This window comes from Triturus cristatus, chromosome 3_2 (genome assembly GCF_964204655.1).
Source record: "Triturus cristatus chromosome 3_2, aTriCri1.1, whole genome shotgun sequence".
Lineage (NCBI taxonomy): Eukaryota > Metazoa > Chordata > Amphibia > Caudata > Salamandridae > Triturus > Triturus cristatus.
Window position 1 is genome coordinate 646,643,829 of NC_140584.1, and position 23,563 is coordinate 646,667,391.

General features: G+C 45.9%; 1 protein-coding gene across 2 annotated transcripts in view; it reads right to left on the reverse strand.

The window, feature by feature from the left end:
• Positions 1-23,563, reverse strand: part of LOC146857886 (uncharacterized) — a 324,761-nt gene that overhangs the window by 208,190 nt on the left and 93,008 nt on the right. The window contains exon 2 of one of the 2 annotated variants that reach the window (XM_085648594.1): positions 4,634-5,014. The exons of the other annotated variant lie outside the window; for it this stretch is intronic. Within the exon in view, the coding sequence (XP_085504720.1) occupies positions 4,634-4,705 (72 nt within the window). The 5' untranslated portion in view covers positions 4,706-5,014. The remainder of the gene's footprint in view (positions 1-4,633; positions 5,015-23,563) is intronic. 2 annotated transcript variants of the gene reach the window in all.

A 23,563-nucleotide genomic window follows, 5' to 3' on the forward strand; every position in this document is an offset into this window, starting at 1 on the left:
GACCAGAACAACTTGGCCAACTTTCGCCCTATTTCCCTACTTCCCTGGATGAGCAAACTGCTTGAGAGGCACATCAATAACATCCTAGTAGATTATTTAGAATCTAATAATCTGCTATGTGCCTCTCAGACGGGGTTCTGCCCTCAGCACGGAACCGAAACTGCCCTCTTAGCAGTGACGGAAGAAACTAGAGCTGTGCTGGACCGGGGAGGAAAAGCAGCCATCATACTACTCGACCTCAGTGCCGCGTTCGACACGGTTAACCATGCCACACTATTATTTCGTCTGAAAGGCATGGGCGTGTCGGGCGCGGCCCTGGAATGGCTGACCTCCTTCCTGGATGAGCGATTCTTCCAGGTGTTCGAGGGCGAGGTAGTCTCCCTCAAGCAACCACTTAGCTGAGGGGTTCCCCAGGGCTCCTCCCTAAGCCCCACACTTTTTAATGCCTACATGCGACCTCTAGCAGAGATAGTCCAGCCCTTCGGTGTGCGTATTGTCACCTACGCGGACGACACCCAACTGGTGGTCTCCCTGGACCACACTGAGGGGTCGTCCAACACCTTGGGCCCCTGTCTAGAGGCTGTCGCTAAGTGGATGCAATCCTCTTGTCTCAAACTCAACGGGGAGAAGACGGAGATTATGCTACTGGGCAACTCTCCACCGACCACTCTGGCCTCCATCTGGCCCACATGTCTCGGCGCTCCTCCCCCCCCAAACCTCAGATAAAGAGCCTTGGAATTTGGCTTGATAAAGCGCTAGACTTTTCGGTCCAGGCCACCAAAACGGCCTCCACGTGTGTCGGGCTAATGAAAATGCTCCGCAAAGTGCTCCCTCTGCTTCCTTTCCAGGCGAGGAGAATCATGGTTCAGGCCCTGATACTCTCCCGCCTGGATTATGGAAATGCTTTATACCTAGGAGCCCCGGCAGCAGTGACCAACAGGCTCCAAGTCACGCAAAACTGTGCCGCCCGATTACTGTTCAACATCCCCCGTTGGCAGTCAGCCAAGAAAGCCCTAAAAGAACTACATTGGCTCCCAGTGGCTGCTAGAGCACAGTTTAAGGCCATGTGCATTGTGCACAAATCCTGCCACCGAACAGGCCCTTCCATCCTGTTCCCCTTAGTCGTGCCCTACGACCCATCCGGAGCCCTCCGCTCTGGTTCACTGCATCTAGCAACCACAACTAAAATCAACAAAGCCCGATGGGGCGGCCGTTCTTTCTCCCACACCGCCGCGAGGCTTGGAATTCCCTCCCCCTAGCTCTTAGAGAGAATAATAACCGGATGGCATTCAGAAAAGCTTTGAAAACTCATCTGTTCGCAAAAGCGTGTTAACCCACCCTGTAGCCCGCCACAGTAACCAGTCAAAGCGCTGCGAGGCCTCCGGGTAGTTGCGCGCTATACAAATATAATTTTTCATTTAATTTCACACTGTATTAAAAAAAACCTTATTGTACTACAAAGCTGCACTTCTTAGCTATAAGCAGAGCATAGTCTCGGAGAAAAACATCTATTATACTGCCCAAATAAACCAAGCCCGATGTAGTATGAAGAAACTGTTTGAAGTTGTCAACCATCTTGCTGAACCTTCTAACCCCCCGACGGAAACGTCTCAAAATCTCTGTAACATACTGGCTGACTTTTTCTCTAAAAAGGTCACATCCATATTCAAGGATTTCAGCCCTAAAGTGATAATCTCCGACACCTCTGACTCTGAGTTACACGAGACTCTGACAGCTTCTACTGAATTTACTGAATTTACCAGCACGAATCCACAAGACATTCACAAATTAATTCAGTCAATCAAATCTGGTTCCCCTTTGGATCCCTGTCATCCATCCATACTCAACAACATCCCAGACATTATTTCTATGCCACTTGCACGTATCTGCAATAGTATGTTTGTCACTGGATCCTATCCTACCATTTGGAAAAACACCATTATCAGGCCGCTTCTTAAAAAACCTTCCCTAGATCCCACACTACCCTCCAGTTATCGTCCCATTGTATCTCTGCCGTTTCCTGCCAAGATCTTTGAATCGGTCATGAATAAACAACTTTCTGACTACATTCATACTAATGACTTGCTAGACGAAACCCAGTTTGGTTTCCGGCAAGGTCATGGAACAGAGACCGCCCTGATCAAGGCGGCAGATGAAATCAGGGCTACAATGGATAAGGGTGGACAGGCTGTCCTAATACTGCTGGACTTGTCGGCGGCTTTCGACACGGTCGATCATGTAACTTTGGTCGGCCGTGTCGAGGCCATCGGCATTAAACATAAAGCCAGGGACCTCATTGCATCATTCTTGGCGGATCGTAGCCAAGCGGTCAAGTTGGGCACTTTTACTTCACCCACCTTCAGCCTTCCCTGTGGAGTCCCTCAGGGTTCCTCGCTAAGTCCGACCCTTTTTAATATCTATGTTTCGGACTTAGCGAGGGTAATAAAGGAGCATAACATCAGTTTGACAACATACGCTGATGATACTCAGCTGGTGTTGTCTATTCACAAAGATGGACCCACGGTCGCAGCAAATTTTAAGAATGGTATGAGGGCCATTAGCAGTTGGATGGCTTCCAACTGCTTAAAACTCAACTCAGCTAAGACAGAAGTTATGCTGTTTGGAAATATTCAACCTGTGTGGTCCCCTTCATGGTGGCCTGAGGAATTAGGAACCCCACCACAACCTGTCAGTAAAGTTAGAAATCTGGGAGTGATATTCGACAACAAGCTCCTTTTCCATCATCATGCGAATTCGGTAGTGTCATCTTCCTTTAACATCTTAAGGAAAATAAAGAAACTTCTACCGTACCTTCCCATAGCTATGGGAAAAACACTCATATCCACACTGGTGTTTTCTCGCATCGATTACTGCAACTCCCTCTTCCTCAATGCTCAAAAAAAGGTTATCTCCAAACTGCAACTAATACAAAATGCCTCCGCCAGAATTCTACTGGGCATTCCCAAATACAGCTCTGTCTCTGGACATCCCGACCAACTGCACTGGCTTCCAGTCAGAAGCCGCACGAAGTTCAAGACCCTCTGTATTGTCTATAAGGCAATAAATAACACGGGACCTAGATTCCTGAGAAGTTCCTTTAAACCTTTGGCAACCCCCAGAACGTTGCGTTCCAACACGGCTCACATGCTTCAGATTCCCAGAACAAAAAAAGTGACCTGGGGAGACAGATGTTTCACCATAGCAGCGGCGAAATTGTGGAACTCCCTTCCCCTTAACATAAAGATTAGTCCATCTTTGATTGTCTTCAGAAAGCAGCTAAAGACTTGGCTGTTTTCCCAATGACATTCCTGTAGATCACTTTATCCACCGTTTCAATGTTTATTATCTGGTTAGTTAGCCTTTAGCTGCTAGCGCCGAGACACCTACGGGTAATTGCAGCGCTTTAAAAATTGCCAAAAATAAATAAATAAATAAAAATACTAAGCTTTGTACAAAAATAGAAAACATGTCCTAACTGAAAATTAATAATGCATTGATCTACATCACAGATGCACATGACCAAGAGTCTGAGGACACTGATGACCATGCACCAGCAGAGAGCGAGAACCACTCAGAAGAGGATATTGCTGTCTCACCAACACCCACCGCACCAGCACCAAAGAAACGCAGGACCACTGTGGCACCATTGCCAGCGCTTGGAAGTGAGGATGAAGGACAACCTGAGCCCACAATACCAGAAGCAATGGTTACACCCAAATCCAGACCACGCGAGCAGCTGCGATGTGGGAACATGCGTGCTTGGAGAAGCAGGGCATCAGCACTGTTGAGATTTGGCACAGGCGAGACTTCCACATCGCATTATGGGCTGGAGAGGGCAATTTTAAGGGTACAGAGCCTGCAGGTAAAACACATGCGTGTAATGCAGGGAAACCTTTCAACACTTGCATGCAAAGTCGGGGACGTGTGACAGCATGAATCATCTAACTACTGCTGTGCAGGAAGGTCGCCGGGAGAACAGGGAACAATTTGGAGAACTGACTGGAGTACTCAGGGAGCTTATGCGAGGTGCTAAAGGAGGATCAGGTGTCCCATCGCAAAAGACACACACAATTACTTAGATGCTTGGATGGGTACTCCAGGGCCACTAACCGTCTAAGTACCGCCACAGCATAACTATCCCGACGTGCAATAGCCATGCAGTTGGAAACGAGCCATTGCTGCGGAGATGTTGCCAAGGGACTGGTCCAAGTGACTAATGCTGTGGAGCAGATGCAGACCAATGCTGTTGCTGGAAGTAGTATGATAGGGGTGGTGAAAGTGAGGATGCCTCCAGCCACAGTAGCAGCTTGGCACCAGTGCCGGACTCCAGAAGGTGCAGCACACAGAATACAGCAGGATCAGAGAGCTCACAAACGGATGCGTCTGACCCCCCAGAACAGGCAATGGGAGTGAGAGGACGCAGGAAATAGTGTGGCCATGTCCACAGCAATTGTCACTGGTGAAGCAACCAGTTACTACTCATGTCTGGACGGAAGTTAAGTTCCATGACAAACCATATTTTGTTTAAAACATTGTAATCAGGCTATGCAAGTGTGCATTAACACAACAGTTATAGTTGTTTTAAATAAATCTATTTGGCAAAGTTACAGTCTTGTGTTGCATTAGTACTCACATCAAAAATAATTGTGTGTGATTTCTGCACGACGCATCCTCCCTTCAGCTGCACTCGCTGCATTTCCTGCATGTTGTGGGTTGATGATCTCTTCTTCCTCACTGGGCTCACTATCAGATGTCTCAATAGGTATGCCTCTGGCAGTTACTATATTGTGCAACATGGCACATGTGGCGATGATCTTGCAACAGATGTCCGGCCTGTATTGCAAGGCACCACCGGTTTTATGGATGCACCTAAATCGACTTTTAAGCAGCCCAAAGGTCCTCTCTTCCACATTTTGTGTTGTCCTGTGTGCTGCATTGAAGTGGTGTTCGCTAGGTGTGCTTGGATGCAGGTATGGTGTCAGGATAAAGGGCCTCACTGCATATGCACTGTCACCTGTGGAGAAAATGGCATATGTATTAGTCACTGTGATATTTCGTCGTGAAATGTAGATATGCAAGAGACAGTGGAATGTGTTTACCAAGCAAGAATCCTTCTCCAAATTCACCCCCAAGCAGGCATGAATGAATTCCGCTGTGCCGAAAGATGTAGGAATCATGCGTACTACTTGGGTATCTGGCCACAATGTCCGTGATAATGTTCTTAGTATTGCATATCACTTGGATGTTTAGTGAGTGAAAAGACTTTCGATTCCTGAATATATACTCATTGGCTGAGGGAGGACATATGGCTACATGTGTCCTATCTATGCAACCTATCACATGGTGGGATGTTGGCTATCTGATAAAAGTCAAGTTTTGTTTGAAACAAAACCTGTGGGGTGGTTGGAAATCTAATGTGTTGGTGCATACGCAGCAACATCGTGTCCAGGAACGCGTTGAAGACACGCGAAAGTGAACTTTGTGACACTCCGCCAGCTGTAGCTATTACCCCCTGGAAGCTACCAGAAGCTAGGATGTGGAGGGAACACAGGACCTACACATAGGTGGGGATAGCATGTGTCCTGCGAGTTTGGGGCTGCAGTAGTGGATCTAAATTAGCAATTAGGTATTGTATCATTGCTGCATTCAATCTATACTTATCATAGATTTCCTCATCTGTTTGCCCCAACAGAGTAATGGGCAATCTGAAAATGCACTCCTGTATCCCACGTCTCATCTGTGCTTCTGCTCTTAGCATCATCCTCCTTGCCATGACCTAGAGCGCTGCCATTCTAAAACAGTCCCCACCTGTTCTGAGTGTTCTCACCTGGTTACCACTTCGATTGATTTGGTGGTAATTTGCGAATGCAAAATAGCAAATCGCTATTTTTTCGCAAATTGCGACAATTCATGCATTGCAACGCGACTTCGCAAATTCAGTTTGCAAATAGAGATTCGCTATATTTTTTATTCGCAATTTTGCATTTTGCTATTTTTAATATCGCTATGTTGGTAATCGCAAAATTTTGCGATTCCTTAAATATTTCTTATTTTTGGGTTGATGCATTGCTTGGTGCTATTTTGCGATTGCAAGCGCTCATTTTCTGAGATTCGCACTGTTTGTGATCGCAAAATAGCTTGATGCATCTGGCCCTAAGTGAGCTATTGCCCAGAGTCACATGGTGCTGAGCAGAGCTGCCACCGGCGCTGGGAATCGAACGATGGCCACTCCGGAGTCAGTCGCTCTGGCCGCTGCGCCACACGTCTCCCTCGGTCCTCGGTGAAGAGTACTCAACAATATCCTATCTCAGGAAGCTGTAGCTCCCCAGCTCACCCCTGCTTAAACTTTACTCTATTTTCCATGCTCTCTGCAAATCTTGGCACTCAAGAGGCATCTTATATTGCCTGCGGGCCCTTTGTTCCATCGTCTTGTAGCTAAGCAAAGGAAAACAATGCCCCTTGCAGGAGTGTGCTGCCAAGTGATTCTTGAGGATGGATGGAGTGGACGTCCTCAGGGTCAGCCATTGCTCTGCAATCTATCTTGGCGGAAGGGATCACTGATGGCCAGTATTGACCTGTAAAGCACCACCACGACCCAAAACTGTTTTATTCCTTCTAGAGACCACAGCATGGCAGTCAAAAACATTTACATCATGCTCAGTCTTTGCATCCTGGTCTCTGTCCAGGCCACCACATTAAGAATCCACTATGGATTCCGCAGATTATGTATTCAGGGATATCGACAGTAACATTGAAATGTATAGTTGCTTTCTGCCATAAAAAAATCACTTTGTGGAATGGAGGTGGAATAGACACATGTGTCCACTACGTAGTAGTTCTTCCAGTAATGTGTGGCATCAGTTTTATGCCTATAATCTTGCTCTGTCGGACCGCTGTTACGCTAAAATTCATGCTCCCCACCCCATTATTTAGTGCGCCGTATTCATACGATTGTATGTTATCGGTAGGCGGCTGGATGGCGGAAATTGCCTAAAGCTCAATTCAGGCAAGATGGAGGTGATATTGTTTGGAAATGACGCCAATTTCTGGAATCCAAACTGGTGGCCGTCTTCCATGGGCTCTCTTCCTCCTCCGATGAAAATAGTGAAAAACCTGGGAGTAATTGTGGATGATAGACTGACCTTCGGCGATCAAGTCAATGCAGTCTCATCTTCCACCACGTATGTACTCAAAACTGTGAAAGAAATACTACCATATCTACCATCTGACAGTCGGCAAACAGTGGTTACCGCACTAGTCTTATCCAGACTGGATTACTGTAACGGTCTATATTTGAACCTCCAGGAACGTCTTAGGAATAAACTCCAAAGGCTGCAAAAAGCACTGGCTCCCGGTAAGGAATCGGGTCCATTTTAAATCGTTGTGTACCGTATTTAAGGCACTTCAAGGAATAGTACCCGAGTACCTACGAAAACAATTTAAGTGGTATTTACCAAAAATAAATCTTTGTTCCCTTGGGGCCAGGTTGCTTACAGTTATAAAAAAAAGGTGACTTGGGGACGCCGAGGCTTCATCTTCGGGACAGCCAAAGCCTGGAATGACCTCCCATTTCACTTGAGAAAAGCCACTGATCTTCTAGACTTTAGAAGGGGTCTGAAGATCTGGCTTTTTGACATATAATCTTTCATCTGCTGCTCTGCCACATGGATAGGTAACTAGCGCCAGGACACCCCTGGGTAACCGGTGCGCTTAAAACATTTTGTGACATAACATACCGTTATAAGACATGTGTTCTGCCAAAAATAATGCACCCTGCACTTATTTTATCAGGAATATAGCACTTATTTATTGTTTTGTTAGAGACATGCACCCATTAGCTATTTAGCTGGCAAAGGTGTTCTATTAGTACTTATGCTTATAACTGCTGTCTCATCGGACACGTTTTCACAGCAAACATGCGTCCATTGGTTATTTTTTAACAAGGTGAAAACACTCAGTGCTATGAAGCACAGCTGCTAATGGGTTAGCCTACATTAGCGGCCAAAGCATTGCACTAGAATAATAATGTAGTAGCTGGAAAGACTCCAAGCAGAGTGGTAGGGGTTTGAGGCACTACAAAACGTAGACCTTACCTACCTATACAGTCACATTTCCTTCCAACCACCCAGACACCGCCGCTCCGCAGGACTCACACATACACAGAATCAGATCAGGAAGGGCGTCCTCTTACATCACATCTAAAGAGGGGAACGACCTCCCACTCCAGATCAGGGCCTCCTCTCTTGTTGAATTCTTTGAGAAGCTGAATACCTGCCTTTTCAATTAACCAATCTATGCTAGGCATGGCTAGGCACACACACCTGCTCAGTGCCAGGAAACCCTTGCGGGTGATAGTGCCAGTACACATAAAATAACTGACATCTTCTCTAGGGTTGTATATGTATGGTAAAACAAGAAAATTATTACCTTGGCCAACGTAACACCTTTAGTGCTCAAATCAATTATGGCTTACATCACAAAATATACGGCCCATGGCTGGTTAGTGCTGTGAATTTAAACTTTCTACATTGGCCTTCGGATCTGATTGTCACTCACTAAGCACATCTCTGGCTGATCTGTCTCCAACTATAGAATGCACACATTTATCTTGGTACACAATGAGTTATTGTCTTCTGGAACTCTCATAATCAGTTTCAGACAAACTGACCCCAACCAAGCTTGACTAAGTCCAGCAGTGACAGCAAAGCTGGATTCTTCATCTGTGTTCGGAAAGTGAAGGTTTAAAGTCAAGCTTTCATATCTTATAGTGACTCACTGTGAAGTAATAACAAATGTCTTGCTCTTTTACAACCAGTGCATAGAATACTTTATACAGCTAAATAGATTTTTCTGGAATCAGCTCAATTCATTCAGCCTATGTGATGGTCATTTATCAGCTTTCCTACGACTAAACGCATCAGCAAACTCTGTGGATTCCGAGGTCCAGTACCGCAGAATCCTTCTTTATTTTGCTTGAAAAACCTGAGACTATGCTCATAACAAATGGAGTAAGGAGCACACTGCCTGGCATACAAGCACTAGGCCTGGGCGGTAAATTCCGTTCCGCTCGCAAAATTTGTGGAATTTGGGTAATTTTGCGTTCCACGGAGAACGCGGAATTGCCAAAAATTCAGCGATCCGCACCTACGCAGAATTTTTTGCTTGTTTGCGCTTTCAAAATGCGTGTTTGCGAGATATTTCCCCATGAGCACACAAACAGCATTCGCGAACAGGAAAAAAGCATAGCGAACGTGCGGAACAAGCAATTCTGCGTGTTCGTGGAACTCGGCATGCTCGCGGAGATTTTTTACCGTTTCGCAGAGCCACTCCTAACCAGCACACAATTTGTAGAGATACGTTGTGGTAAATACAGTCCATGATAATACTCACTTTATGTCATAACACCTTTCATATTGCCACGGGGCAAGCAGGAGCCACTAGGCCCCACTGTGGAGGTTGAGGCTTTTTGCTACAGATGTTCAAGGTCCGAACTTTCTATAGGTCCTGAACAACTGGGCCAAGTACCCCTTCATCACTTGACTCTCAGTAGTAGCGTGGGTCAAGCAGTCCAAGGCTTCTCAGGGAGAGGTAGATACAGGGGGATGAACACAAGCTCACAACTCAAAATATATTTAATAGCAGCAAAAAAATGATTGTCCAGTCTAATTCTTAGTTTTACAGTGGCCCCCTCTGGCATGCAGGATCTAAAATCTTATTTCGCACATGGGAGATGGTCCCAATCATTACAGCAGTAACTTCCTCTTCACCGCAGTTCCTTCTGGCATAGATAGGGTTAATGATTTTAATAGGCACACAGGCTACAGCCGGATCGGCAACCGGTGCTTAAAAACCAGGTGCTAGGGCCTTTCTTAGGAGGCCACCGATGCCTGCACCACCCATTGCTACTGCCAGCACTGTCAATAACAGTACCTACCTACCTACTCTACCCCTCCTTGCCTCATCTGACACCTCTTTTACTATACCGATCCCCCAAAACAAGCCTTTCTAAACTCTTCCCTCTGACTCTTCCCCTCGGCATCGCTTTTTACTCATCCCAAGCCTCCTCCTACTGCTATGACCTCCAAACAAAAAAGTCTAAATCCTTCACTCTACTATCCCTCCACTATCCTTTTCAATCAAAGTACAAGACTAACACGTCCACTTCTCAAATTTCATATTTCACTATACTAATTTTCAACACCAATCCTTTATGGGTTCTGTAGTAGCGTGCTACTCGCCAAAAAAGCACTTGAACACCCCATCAGGGGCAACAAGCACTATATAAGTGCAAACCGTTTTCCCTCTTCTATCCCTCCCCTACCCTTCTCAATCCAAATAATTGACTAACATATCCACCACTCAAATTACTTTCATATTTCACTATACTAATTCAACACTAATCATTTATGGGTTCCAGAGTAGAGTACTACTTGCCAAAAAAGCTCTTGAACTCCCCATCAAGGGGTAGCTAGCGCTATATAAATGCAAACCTCCTTCTTTCTTCTCTACTTCCGCTATCCTTCTGAATCCAAATAACTGACTAAACTATCAACCACTCAAATTACTTTCATATTGAACTATACTAATTCAACACTAATCCTTCATGGATTCCGGAGGCACGTGCTACTCGCCAAAAAAGCGCTTCGATGTCTCGTCAGGGGTAGTAAGCGCTATAAAATGCAATTACAATACAATACACAACTTCTAACCTTCACACTGCTACAACTGTGACAATTCAGACAGCTAAAAATATGGCTGGGTGGCAGTTGTTAGTTGTTTTTAATGTATATTGAATTAATAAACACCAGTTCATCTCTAAATTACACAAATAATGCCACCATGTTGCAGCTGTCATCAGTGCCAGTGCCAAGCACCAGAAACCACAGACGGAAATTAAGCACTTTCAGCACAGCAGTAATTTGCATGGCGAACCCCCTCTGGCATACAGGGCTGCAGACTTCTCTCCGCACATGTGGTACAACCCGATTGTTGGAGCAACCGTCTACACACACATCGTTACAGTGACCCAATCACCAGGATCCCCACTGGACCTGGCTCCCTCCAGCAGTCTGCTCTTCCTCACAGGGAACAGTGTTCTTGGCAAGTAGACAGGAAATGGTGTTCCATGCTCCAGAAGAAGGTGGTCTTAAATTTTCCTGGATGATGTCCCCTTACCAAGCTGGGAGACTGGCAGTCCTTAACCCCTAATCTTGGTCACTGGTAGAAGTCTCCTTTGCCTCGCAGCCCTAATGGCTGCCCAACAGTTGACACATTTTGGGGGTCCTGAGCTCCCATTCTTATAGTCTGATTTCCAGACACCCAATCTGATTTAGGGTCCCAGTCTTTAAAGTTTGTGTTATGGCTCTGCTTTCTTTTAAGGTGCCCACTCCTCTGCCTTGCCCTTTCTCCAGAAAGCAGTCTGTAACAACAAGAGCTACTCCAAATATGATAGCCGCACAACACAGGCCATGGGAGAGACTAGATGTTCACACCTGTATGTCAGCCGCAGTGATGTACGCATCAAAAGGTCACCCCAGGGCTGTAGTCCAACTATTTGTGATTATCAGCCCATGATTATCAGCCCCATCTCCTTCCAGAGATGTGCTCAAGCCCTTTTCCAGGGCCTCTCGCTGAATCAAAGAGCCCCCTTTGAAGCATACTGAAGAGCCTGGCTCTACTTCTTCCAGTGTGCATCCCACCCAGCTCACAGGAATGCAACATACACAAATCTGGGAGGATTCCTGTGCCGCCTCATGCTCATCTAGTTGTTTTCATCGTACCACTCCTTCATCAGCGCTTGGCTAGCTTGAAGTTTTCTTTTGCCTGACTCGGGTATTATGCCATCATCTTCCTGAGGCCAGTCCCTTAGTCTGCCACATCCTTTTGTGGAGAACCTGAGGTTCCTTCCCACCCATTTCTGACTAAGGTGAGTGAACCCCGCACCGGGTATCCATACAGAAGCTCAAAGCGACTGAACCCTACCCTCATCTGCAGAACCTCCCGGTAGGCTAAAAGGAGGCATGGCTGGAAAATATCCCACTTCCCCCTGAAGTGCTCTTCACATCATGCTTCTCAGTGTTTTGTTAAACCACCCAATGTAACCATTGTTTTTTGGATGGTATGCTGTGGAGAAGTAGTAAGTCACACCAGCTTGCTGCCACATCTTATCTCATGTAAGAGGTGATGAGATTGGTTCTCCGGTCAGAAATTGCTGCTTTCAGAAATTCAAGCATAGAAAAGATCCCCAGGAAGACCTCTCGCTGCCACCCACGCAGTTATGCTCCTAAGAGGTACAGCTTCAGGGTACCTGGCGGCATGATTGACCACAACCAAGATATGCTTGTTGTCTGACTGTGAGAGGGGGTCAAATTAACCGACTATGTCTATTCCCACCCTATCAAATAGAACACCTAAAAATGGCAGGGGCACTAATGGTGCATTTGTCCTACCTCTGGACTTACCACTCATCTGGCAAATGGGACAGGATCTACAGAACCTCTCTGTGTCTCTGCACATCCCTGGTCAGTAAAACAGAGGGTCCAGCCTATTCTCGGTTTTTCTAATTCCAAAGTGTCCTGCCAAGGACACTTTGAAGGCCAGTGACAACAGTAAATACCTATGCACTAATGGAACCACTAGCCTCCTGCTAGTTTCTGGCTCAGGATTTACCGACCCACTATAAAGTAGGCAAGCCTCCTAGCCATCATAGTGTTTCTCAACCAATCCCTGGCTTAACTGTTCCTAGGTTTCCTTCCAAAGTCCTTCAAGGGTAACCTTCCTGTGCCTTGCAGAAATCTTCCCAGGTAGGCCCTTCAGCAGCTATCAAACCCTGCAGCTCTGGAAACAGCCCAGGCTCCAGCACCTAGTCTGCTTCAGGACCCTCATCCTCCTCTTTATTTGGAGCACAAGTGATGAATTCCACAACCACTGTATTCTCAGAGTCCACCCTTTCCTGCAAACTACCTTGTCCTGCTCCCTGCAAATCAGAAATTATCCCAGTCTTACTCTCAGACTAACATGCAGCCTGTGCTCTGGTCAACAAAGCTGATGTGGTCTAAGCCATAAAGACTTACGGTCCTGGCACCAAGCCAGGGACAACCAAGTCATTGCCCAAGAGACATCCAGCACCTTCCATTTCCCTTACCCCAATGGCCTCCTTGCCGTTGTGCTCTATGTCAACCCTGGCAAGTGGATACTCCATGCCCTCTCCACTATCCATCCTTGGTACCAGAAAACACCTCCTCAGGCTTAAGGTACTTCCTCTCAACCAAACTGCAGAAGGTCCAGTATCTCTCAGGGAAGGCACTTTCCTCCCATTCAAATTAACTTCCTGCACAAACATCATGCTAGAGCATCTTCAGAGCATCTGAATCCTTCTCCCAGATCTCCATAGCTAGTAGGTCAAGCGCAACAGGCCCTCTCAGTTCCCTTCACTCATGTATAACATACTTTCTATCAAGGGTACTTCTCTGTCATGATTCTTCACCTGGCAATCACTCTTGAAGTGCCCCACCTGATGGCACTTGTAACTAGTCAACACCTTGGACATGGAATAACTTCCCTGTCCTCCCTTCTCATGGTGTTCCTTCCAAGGACAGGCCATTACTATTACCATTTTGCCTTGGTCCTCCTCGGGTTCCATGGCAATTAACCTAGCCCCTACCCTTGGTTTGGAACCAGTCTAGAGTTCCTCTACCCCTTTGGCTTAGAATCGTGCCTGTTCTAGCCCCTTGTGAGCTCTGTTAGCCAACCAGTTGTCAGTCAGCAATGCAAACTTCTCCAGAACCCTTTCTGTCAGATCAGTCCGGCATTGCCTAAGTGGGATAGAGCACTCCTCCTCGGAGTCACCATCAACTGGTTAACTAAAAGTCCTTGGCCTCTATTCCTCGTACCCACCCATTCCATTTACGCAATACTCCATGAATCCAGGTTTCAAATGGAACACCATCTGCTTTCTTGCAGTCCCAGACCCTCTGAAAGTACTGAGCTGGCTTCAGCGCAAACCGTCTAATCAGAGCATCCTTCATTCACTTGTAGACCATCTGGTCTGCCACAGTCATCCTTCCAATGACAGCTGCCCCTTCCAATGGCATCCTCCCCATTAAGGCAGCTGCTTTAGACACTTCATTCAAGGCCTGTGCCTTACATGCAACCTCAAAGCTCACAAACCATTCCAAGATGTCCTGGCCTTCCATATACACATGCACAAGATCTCTTGGAACATTGGCAACAACATGGTTTGAACTGGATGTAGAGTCCCTTATCTCAGATGGAGTTATCATTGCTGCAGTCCTCAGCTTCTCTCTCTCAATGGCTAACTTTACCCTTTACTCTTTCCTGCTCTCTTTCCTTTCCCTTCTATTTCTCCCCAACTCAATCTGTTTCTCCTCCCTTTCTCTCTGTTACCCTTCCTTCCCTTGCAACTTCTCTTCCTGGGCCCATTCCTCTCTCCTGCCTCCTCTCCTCTTGTTCCTGGTGGGCTAGTCTTAGCTCTCTGGTCGTCTCCTTTTGCTTAGCCTTAGCATTCTGGAGAGCCAACTTCAAGCTCAGGGTCTCCACTAGACTCAAACCAGCGGTGGCAGTGGTACCCTAGATATTCGAAGTGGTGTACACACCTGGGGCATTCTAGAACCTAAAGGTGGTGAGTGTCTTGGAGAAACTCAGGAAAATGCATTGGGAACACATACTGCATATGTTTGTGATAGATCTGGCCTAAGGGACTCCAAGAGCCTGAGACACAGTACTGTCTTTCCTGGGTTTGTAACGTGATTCCCTCTCCAAAGTCAACTACAGTCTCTTCGCTTTTACCCAGTGTCTCAAACTGGTCCCTAATGAAATCAGCAAGGACCTCTCTCTCTCCCTCCTCCTGGGAACCTTCACCCTCTGTCTCTAGATAAATCCTTCAACCTATCTATGATCATGGTGCTGAGGTCTAATCCTGTGTTTTTCATGGTATATTTGCGCCGACTTTGCGTGTAAAAACTAGACTTATTGTATTACTTATGTAAATTGGAAATGGCCAATGCCACAACTGCATCCAAGGCTCCTAAAAGTTAGGTGCACCACCGCTTGCCACCAATTGTCAGAAGCCCCTTCAGAGGGCCTCATGGAAACCAGGAACTACTGGGCCAAACCATGGGTTTGAGGCCTTTTACTCCAGATGCCCTCGGACCTGACTTACAATGGGTCCTGCGCAACTAGGCCAAGTGCCCCTTCAGCACTTGGCTCTCAGTAGTAGCATGGGTCGAGCAGTCCAAGGTGTCTAGGGGTGAGGAGGGGAGAGGTATATATAGTGAGGTTAACACATGCTCACAACTCAAAATACATTTATAAATGATTGTCTGGTCATCTACTTGATTTTACACCAAAAAAAAGAGTATTTATACACGAACACAAAGTAAAATATGGCATGCATAGACAATACACACAGAACCTTGAGGTCGGGCGCTGGTGTTCAATAAGCAGGTTCCTGAGTCCCACTTTCCTCTCACCAACGATAGGGGTTATCCCCCAAGCACTATAGGTGACATTCAGATTAAGCCCCACTTGTAGTCCGAGTCTCAGGAGTCCCATTCCGACTGTTCAAAAGTCAACAATGTTTCATCTTTAAGTGGCAGAACAAGTTCCAATCCGCGCCTTTCCGGCCCTACAATGAGTCTTAACCCCTCCTGCAGGGGTTGTGCGACCGGAGTCTGCTGGAGTATTTCACTAGCAGGTGTCATGGAGAGCTGCAGTGGCTGCTTTTGGTGAGTAAGCCTCGAGGCTCTGCCAGTGGCGTAGCCAGCCCGTGGCAGTCCTGTGTTTACTAAATTGAAGAGCGGAGGGGTGCTGGCGAGATTCAGACCAGATTGCTGCCCCGCAACAGCCGCTTTGTGGGGCGGGGGGGTTGATTGCCACCCCGAGATGGCAGTTAAGAGCGGGAGGTGGCTGCCGCCCTAAAAACATGTGCCGCCCAGGGTGGACCGCACCCCCCTTGCAACGCCACTGGGCTCTGCTGGGCAGCGGCTAGGCATCCACAGTGCTTTCTTCTGTGAGACTGTAAGTTACTCTGGTCCTTTCCACAGATGCGGTGGCGGGTTGTTCTAGTTACGATCTTCAGTAGTGGGCTCAGGCCAGCACAGGTCACCATGGCAGCCTTTTCTCTCGATGATATTTTGAACCAAGTAAGAGTCCTTGTCCTTTCCAGTAGCACCCTCCGGCATACAGGGTCACCGACCTTAGTTCACACAAGGATGACGACTCGATCAGCACAGCAGGACCTTACTCTTCACGACGGCCCTCTGGCATACAGGTTGCTAACTTTACTCAGCACATGGGCTACAGCCCAATTGGTATGGCTATAATCTTCATGACAGCCTAACTCTGCCATTCGAGGTCACTGACTTTACTACGCACAAAGGCTACAACCCAATTGGTGCACCAACTGTCTCCTCACACCTCTCTACAGAGAACCTCTCATCCGGATTCCCCACTGGACCTCACTCCCTCACTGGACCTCACTCCCTCACTGGACCTCACTCCCTCCAACGCTCTTCTCTTCCTCAAAGGGCTCACTGCACAAGCAGACAGGCACTGATGCTCCAGACTCCATGGGCAGGTGGTCTTGGATGCCCCTGGGTGATGTCCCCTCACCCAGCTGACAGACTAGCAGGCCTTTACCTCCAACCCTGGTCACAGGCAGATGTCTTACAGGACTTTTTCTCCCTACACAGCCAGACTGACTGCTTGACAGTTGACAATTTTGGGGGCCTCGAGATCCCATTCTTATAGTCCATTTCCAGACACCAAATGGAATTTAGGGTCTCAGAATTTTAAGGTTTATGTTGGGGGTCTGCTTCCTTTGTGATGTGCCCACTACTCTTCCTTTCCCTTCCTTCAGAAAGCAGTCTGTCACAGAAGGAGCGACTCCAAATCTACCCCACAACACAGGCCATGGTAGTGACTAGAGGTTCACACTTGGCTGTCAGCCAAAGTGAGGTTTGCATCAAAAAATTACCACAGGTTCCTAGCCCTACTCTTTATGAGTCTCCTATCAGCCCCATCTCCTTCCTGAGATGTGTCCAGGCCCCATTCCACTGATCTCTACCTGAAGCAAAGAGCAGCCTTTGAAGTGATTAAGGAGACTGGCTCTCTGTTCCTCCAGTGTGCGTTCCACCCTGCTCACAGAAATGCAGCAATCCACAAATCTGTCTTGGGGGATTCCTCTACCTCCTTATGCTTTTCCAGTCAGCTTTGGGTATCCCAAAATATAATCCAGAGTCTTCCATGTATTATACCATTCACAGGCACACATATACACAGCTTACACATGCAACCACATGTTCACTGCACAGCGCTACATACTAACTTGGTAACCAATGGTAAGTTAAGAACACAGGAGCTGAACTTTACGTGAGTGAGCCTGTAAGTCTTACTTCAGTAACACAAGAGGCCTGTTCACTTCTATTGATGACTACACGGTATGCTGCCACTATTGCGCTTCTGCTACTTAACTCCTGACAAAGGCAGTAGCCTTTCACCACTATGAGGGTAGCAGTTCGGTGCCCCTCCCTGTCCAACAATCTACAATCCATGAGACAGGCCTAGATCATAGCGCACACGCATAATACGTATTCGCCCACGTCAACAAAAATCAGCACCAGAGATCCAGATACCATTGGAGTTAGGTCACTCAAGGCAAAGGTGTAGGTCCGTCACCATGCAAGGGACTCTTTCTTCCCAACAGTCTTAGCAGTATTTGTCAGTGTTGGCACAGCCAGTGCTATTCATCTTTAGGCATGTGTGTTCAGGATATTAGTCTTTCTTCAGACGCTATTACCGCCTAAATTTGCATGCACTGCAAATGCTGCTTACTGGCTGTCTTCTCAGGTTTCTTATTCACTTTCAGAGAACAGGTGGATCCCAAAGAGCTTGTCAGCTCTAAAACTCTATATAGAGCCAATCAAAAAGGGGGTTAGGGAGCACTCTGCCCATCGTACCAGCCCATACTTCGCCCAGATGTATTTTAGTGAAGGCAGTGCATATTAACACTCACTTTAGTTAAAAGTCTTTAGTATTCACCATTGTTGGTGCAGCCATCGCTGTGTATTTTTAGACACATGTTTCAGGGTATTTGTTCATCTTCAGTAGAGTGTAACACTTAAATATGGGGATGCTGCAAATGCTGCTCAGTCTACTCAGGTTTCTGTACCACCCCCTGAGCGCAGGTTCATCCTCGTGAGCTCATAAACTCAATAACTGAACATGGAGCCAATACAAAAGAAGTGGAGGAGCACACTGTGTCGCATGCCAGCACGTGATTTTAATTCGTATTGGAGTTTAAGTCCCTCCCATTTGAAGTCCGCCTCCAATTTCCATTTTAGTTTTTCATCCTAGATGATCAGAGGTTGTAATGATGCTCTGTAAAAGTAACTGACAGGGAATTACCAGTTTGAGGTATAAATGTGCCTGTAATAATGCTTTCTCATCAATATTTGTGAGAAGAAATGTTATTTAAGGATTATGATTGGTAAGCCTCTTTGGGTGTTCTGACAAATCTAATTGCCACTGGGTTTCAAAAACCAACGCTGTTCTAAGGTCCCCTTAAATGCATTCTGGCAAAGGTTGTGGATACCTAGTTGTTACTACAGCCAGTGCTTAATTTGAGCCGGTGGTTTACGTGATCGCACCGGCACGTCATGTAATTGCATGAACCTGCACTTAAGACAGGTGCCGTGGGGTGGGGCTGTCTGTGTAATTTAAAGATGGGCAGAAAACCAGTTGTTTGTTAATTCAATATACATAAAAAACAACTAATACCTGCCACCCAAGCCATTCTTAAAGCGTTGGTGGTCTCGAACAGTCTGAATTGTCACACTTCAGTGTGATGGGTAGTACTTGTGTAAGTACAGTGCCAATGTGTGGTGGCCTCCTGACAAGGGCCCCATCAATTATTTTTTTAATAAATTAAGCACCGCTAATAGTACAAATGACGGCGGTATTTTATTTTCATTTTTTTTGTATAGCACAAACTTTGTGGGTTGAACAAAAACAGTAGTAATCGCAGTTACATAAAAGATAAGAGTCACGTTAAAAACAGTAATAATTTAAGACAGAAATGGTTACAAAAAATGTCTCCAATTTTTCCTTAAAGGCTACAAGTGTCGTAAGTGAAAGGGTCAATGGGAGGAAATTCCAGGACCAGGGGGTAGCACTCAAGAAGGTCTCAATAGAGGTTTATGCCTTCATGACTAAGGAAATATTGAGGTGTGTAAAAGATCTTCTGTGGGTGTTGTAAAACACATCCTGCATATGTAACTCAGAGGCCAGAGAAGAGGGCATAGCCGCTAAATCAACGTTTCCATCTCTTAATGGGGTCAAAACTGAACTCTATATCTGCAGTAGTTCTATTCTCCCTAAACTACACACCATCTTCAATATCAATAACCACATAATTTGTCAGCTTATCCTTTGCTACTGTTGGGGAATATAAATCGGTACTTCATGTATTCTTAGCTGCTCATTATGAGTGACTGCATCAGCTTGGGCTTGTTAATTGACCACCTTTCAAACTATTAAGGTTAATGAAGTTACCGCCACCTAGTGGCCCAACCCACGGGAGCGGATGGCTCCTCCTAGAACATGGGCCAGAGTCATCGACTAGAATAAAGAAACTGGTTGCAAGCAAATGTTTGTCCAGAAAAGCTGGGGCCCAGCTCCTCCTACCTTTTTTACATGAATGACAACAGAATTGTGTAGAGCCCAAACCAAGCAGCGTTTTCCCCAATATTATAAGTGTGTTGTGTCAAACTAGTGCCTTGAACTAAAATGCCCCACATGGATTTTTCCATCTGATTGAGTGGAAAGAGGAAGCCATATAATCCTCCAACCTGAGGTTTATGCACAAAATGAGTTACGTTCAGCAGAAATCCCCCACAAACACCTGCAGCAGCGTACGCGCCATCTTTGAAGTGTCAGTACTTCAGCGACGCAGCCCAGCGTCCGTTCCAATCCACACAGCACAGAAAAGCTGAAGGCTTCCGTTTACACACTGCCTGTCATAAGTACAACCAAGCAGCGGTATCTGAGCTCTGGGCGTTCTCTGTGCCGTGCACTTTTCTGCAAACACCCACCGCTGTGTAATACATGTTTCATCTAATGTAGATATGTAACTGCCATCTTAGAACCAAGCAACAAACTTAAAGTCCTCATACATCTGCAGTCACGTGTCATCAGAAATATTGCTATGGCCATGCCATAACAAGCTCTTCTCCAGAGTAAGCCTCACTTGACCCACAGAAAGGCCTCACTGTAACAAACACCAAACACATGGTACACCCTATAAGAGCAAACCATTACAGACCAGTATCCACCCTCCCCTTCCGGGTGACCGCTGTGAACAGGATAACGGTGCTTGTGGTCGTCCATCTGGCACCCATCCTGGCCTTTTGCCAATCATGGGGCACCCAACAGATTTTTGGGCTGCAATTATGCTTGCATCATTTATTTTATGAGTTCTTGTGAACTGGTATTAGCCACGAATAGTTATTGTGTCAGTAATGATGTAGCCATTAGTTACATTGTCAGCGTTCACGGTGCTTTAAGTGGGCCGGGTCCTGGCGGTGCTCAGCACCTGCAGTTCTTAAAAGGAGGTGCTGAGACGGGTCTCTATCGGGCTCTCCATTTTTGCTCTCAATGGGAAAATTAAAATCTCAACGCTGCAGCAGTAGCACCCTTCACTGCCTTCAAAGAGTCTTGTTATAGTTCTTTCACAGTCTCATTGTTCCAGAACTGAAGCATTTGCAATGTTATGTACAACGAAGCCAAAGTTGTTGCTTATTAGCTTATGCAACTAACCATTGACAAATCCATTAGTCCTGGCTTGTTGAAGGTTTAATGTTGCTTGTGGTATTATTATCTGGATGCAATGACAGAAGCAGCAAATGTAACAGTCGGGTGGCACACTATGCTAAACACAGATTTTTTTAGCTTGTGTGTTTTAAGCCACGCCCTTAATTACATCGGCCGCTCCCCTTTGAGAGAGCCCCCCAGTTTCTTCATCCCAATTAAAGCCATGAGTGTTCATGATGCGCTCATCCGTTTTGTTTTTATAGTGACTGTTCACGCCATATTGCTCCACTCATGGATTGTATCAATGAGCTTCCTTCCTCCGATAGTAATTTTGTAAATAATGTGTCTGAAATCCGTGCAGACGGTTGAGTTTTTCTATTGTTTCATCAAATAAACATCTTAGGAAATGGGTATGTTTCCATCGGTGGTCACAAATGCAAGGTTTCAAGTGGGATAAAAAAAAACTGGGGGCCTCTCAAACGGGGCGTGGTAATGTATTTAAGGGCATGGCTTAAAAACAGTAACAACAAAACAAAGTAGGAGGAGGTCCAAGGGAAAAGATTTTAAAGACCAGCAGGTTGTGTATCCCTCAAATTTTAATCACTATAAACACCGAATCAACCCGGGTCTAATGCTGTGTCAACAAAAAAGAAGAAAGCATACCTACTGATTCCGACATCTCTTGTTAATAGAGAACCCTTCTAGGAACAGAACCCATCAATCACAAAGGAGTAGTGTATTTATCATCATTTGGGTCTGTATATCTCGATACAACGCCCCAGGTCCTGATGGAACGACCTGGTGACGAGTAAAGAGAAATGGCACACAAGGGTTGCTGTCAGATCTCCAACAATAACAACAAAAGAAGTATAATAAGCCCTCGCTTTTGTGAAAGGGGTCCTAAAAGTGCAGCACTAAATCATAAAAGTGACGATAAAAATGGCTGGGGGAACTCAAAAGTGCTTTAATTGGTAGAGTGTCTCTGCCATCATTAAAAAGCAAAATGGCAACTTAGCATAAATAATTTGTCATTATGCTCATTGTCCATAGTATCTGGTCGACATGTTTCTGCCCATTAGGATCTGTATAGTATCAAGGGCATTCATCAGGACCTTAAATGCTGCTACTATGTAAAAAGGTGTATTAAAGTATAATGAAAATACAGACAATCCTACCACACCGGTCAACTCTACAGATGTCGAAACCGGATACCCCAAAGTTATGGGTGATACCCTCACCTCAACCTGGTCTCTGCTCAGGGAAAGGGGCCCCGCTCTATCCGTCGGTACCCCGGGGCGGTCATAGTATCTGGTCGACATGTTTCTGCCCTAATGGGCAGAAACATGTCGACCAGATACTATGGACAATGAGCATAATGACAAATTATTTATGCTAAGTTGCCATTTTGCTTTTTAATGATGGCAGAGACACTCTACCAATTAAAGCACTTTTGAGTTCCCCCAGCCATTTTTATCATCACTTTTATGATTTAGTGCTGCACTTTTAGGACCCCTTTCACAAAAGCGAGGGCTTATTATACTTCTTTTGTTGTTATTGTTGGAGATCTGACAGCAACCCTTGTATGCCATTTCTCTTTACTCGTCACCAGGTCGTTCCATCAGGACCTGGGGCGTTGTATCGAGATATACAGACCCAAATGATGATAAATACACTACTCCTTTGTGATTGATGGGTTCTGTTCCTAGAAGGGTTCTCTATTAACAAGAGATGTCGGAATCAGTAGGTATGCTTTCTTCTTTTTTGTTGACACAGCATTAGACCCGGGTTGATTCAGTGTTTAACATGGCTTAAAAACAACTTAGCCTAAAATCTGTGCTTAGCATAGTGTGCCGCCTGGCTTGTATTTTTGTGTTTCTGTCATTACATCCAGATATATGATACAACATGTAACATCATATCTACAAGTCAGCACTATTGGCTTTGTCAGTGGTTGTTGTTAGTTGCATAAGATAAATAAGCAGCAACTATGGCTTGTATATAATATTGAAAAAGGTTCCACTTAAAGCCCTGGTGACACCACGACAATGTTGCTGCTCCTGAGTTTCAAAAAGAGAAGGGAAATCCGTCGAGAAAATAACTCTCTTTAAAGGATTTATTTTCCTCTACAACACTCACCTGGCATGAAGTCATGCCCTAACTTTTCCCCTCTGAGAAGTGAGCAGTGTGAGCTCGCACACATCGATGTGCCTGCTGTCACTGCAGTCCGAGAAAAACGGACCGCCTGTGCCAGGGCAGAAAACGGAGCCCAATAGAAATCGTTTCGAGGCCCCCTTTAAAAAAGTGCCGGTGCTCTGCACCCAGGGGCGTAGGAGACACTAAAATTCTGGGGGGGGGCAGGGACAACCTTGTGCACTTTCCAGTGACCCTATACAAATCACCGCCCGTTAAACAAATACAGTTGCATACTTTCGAAGTGAAATATTGAGAAAAGCAGGCATGTAGTCACAGTTTGCATGTATGCTTTATTGTTATTTACATTCATATAGTAATGAGACCAAATGTTTAAAAAAAACATACATATGAATCTTGCATCTTAATGCACAAAGCAAACAAAGGCCGCTGACTTAGGGTGGGGGCGTCGTGTTTGCAAGTGCATTATGGTTTGAAAACTACCTGCTGCTGCATTCCTGGTCTCCAGCAATTTTCAGGCAACAATAAAAATGTGAAGATAACTTTGGTGATTAATGTTCTTTTTTTTTAGAGAGATCGAAGG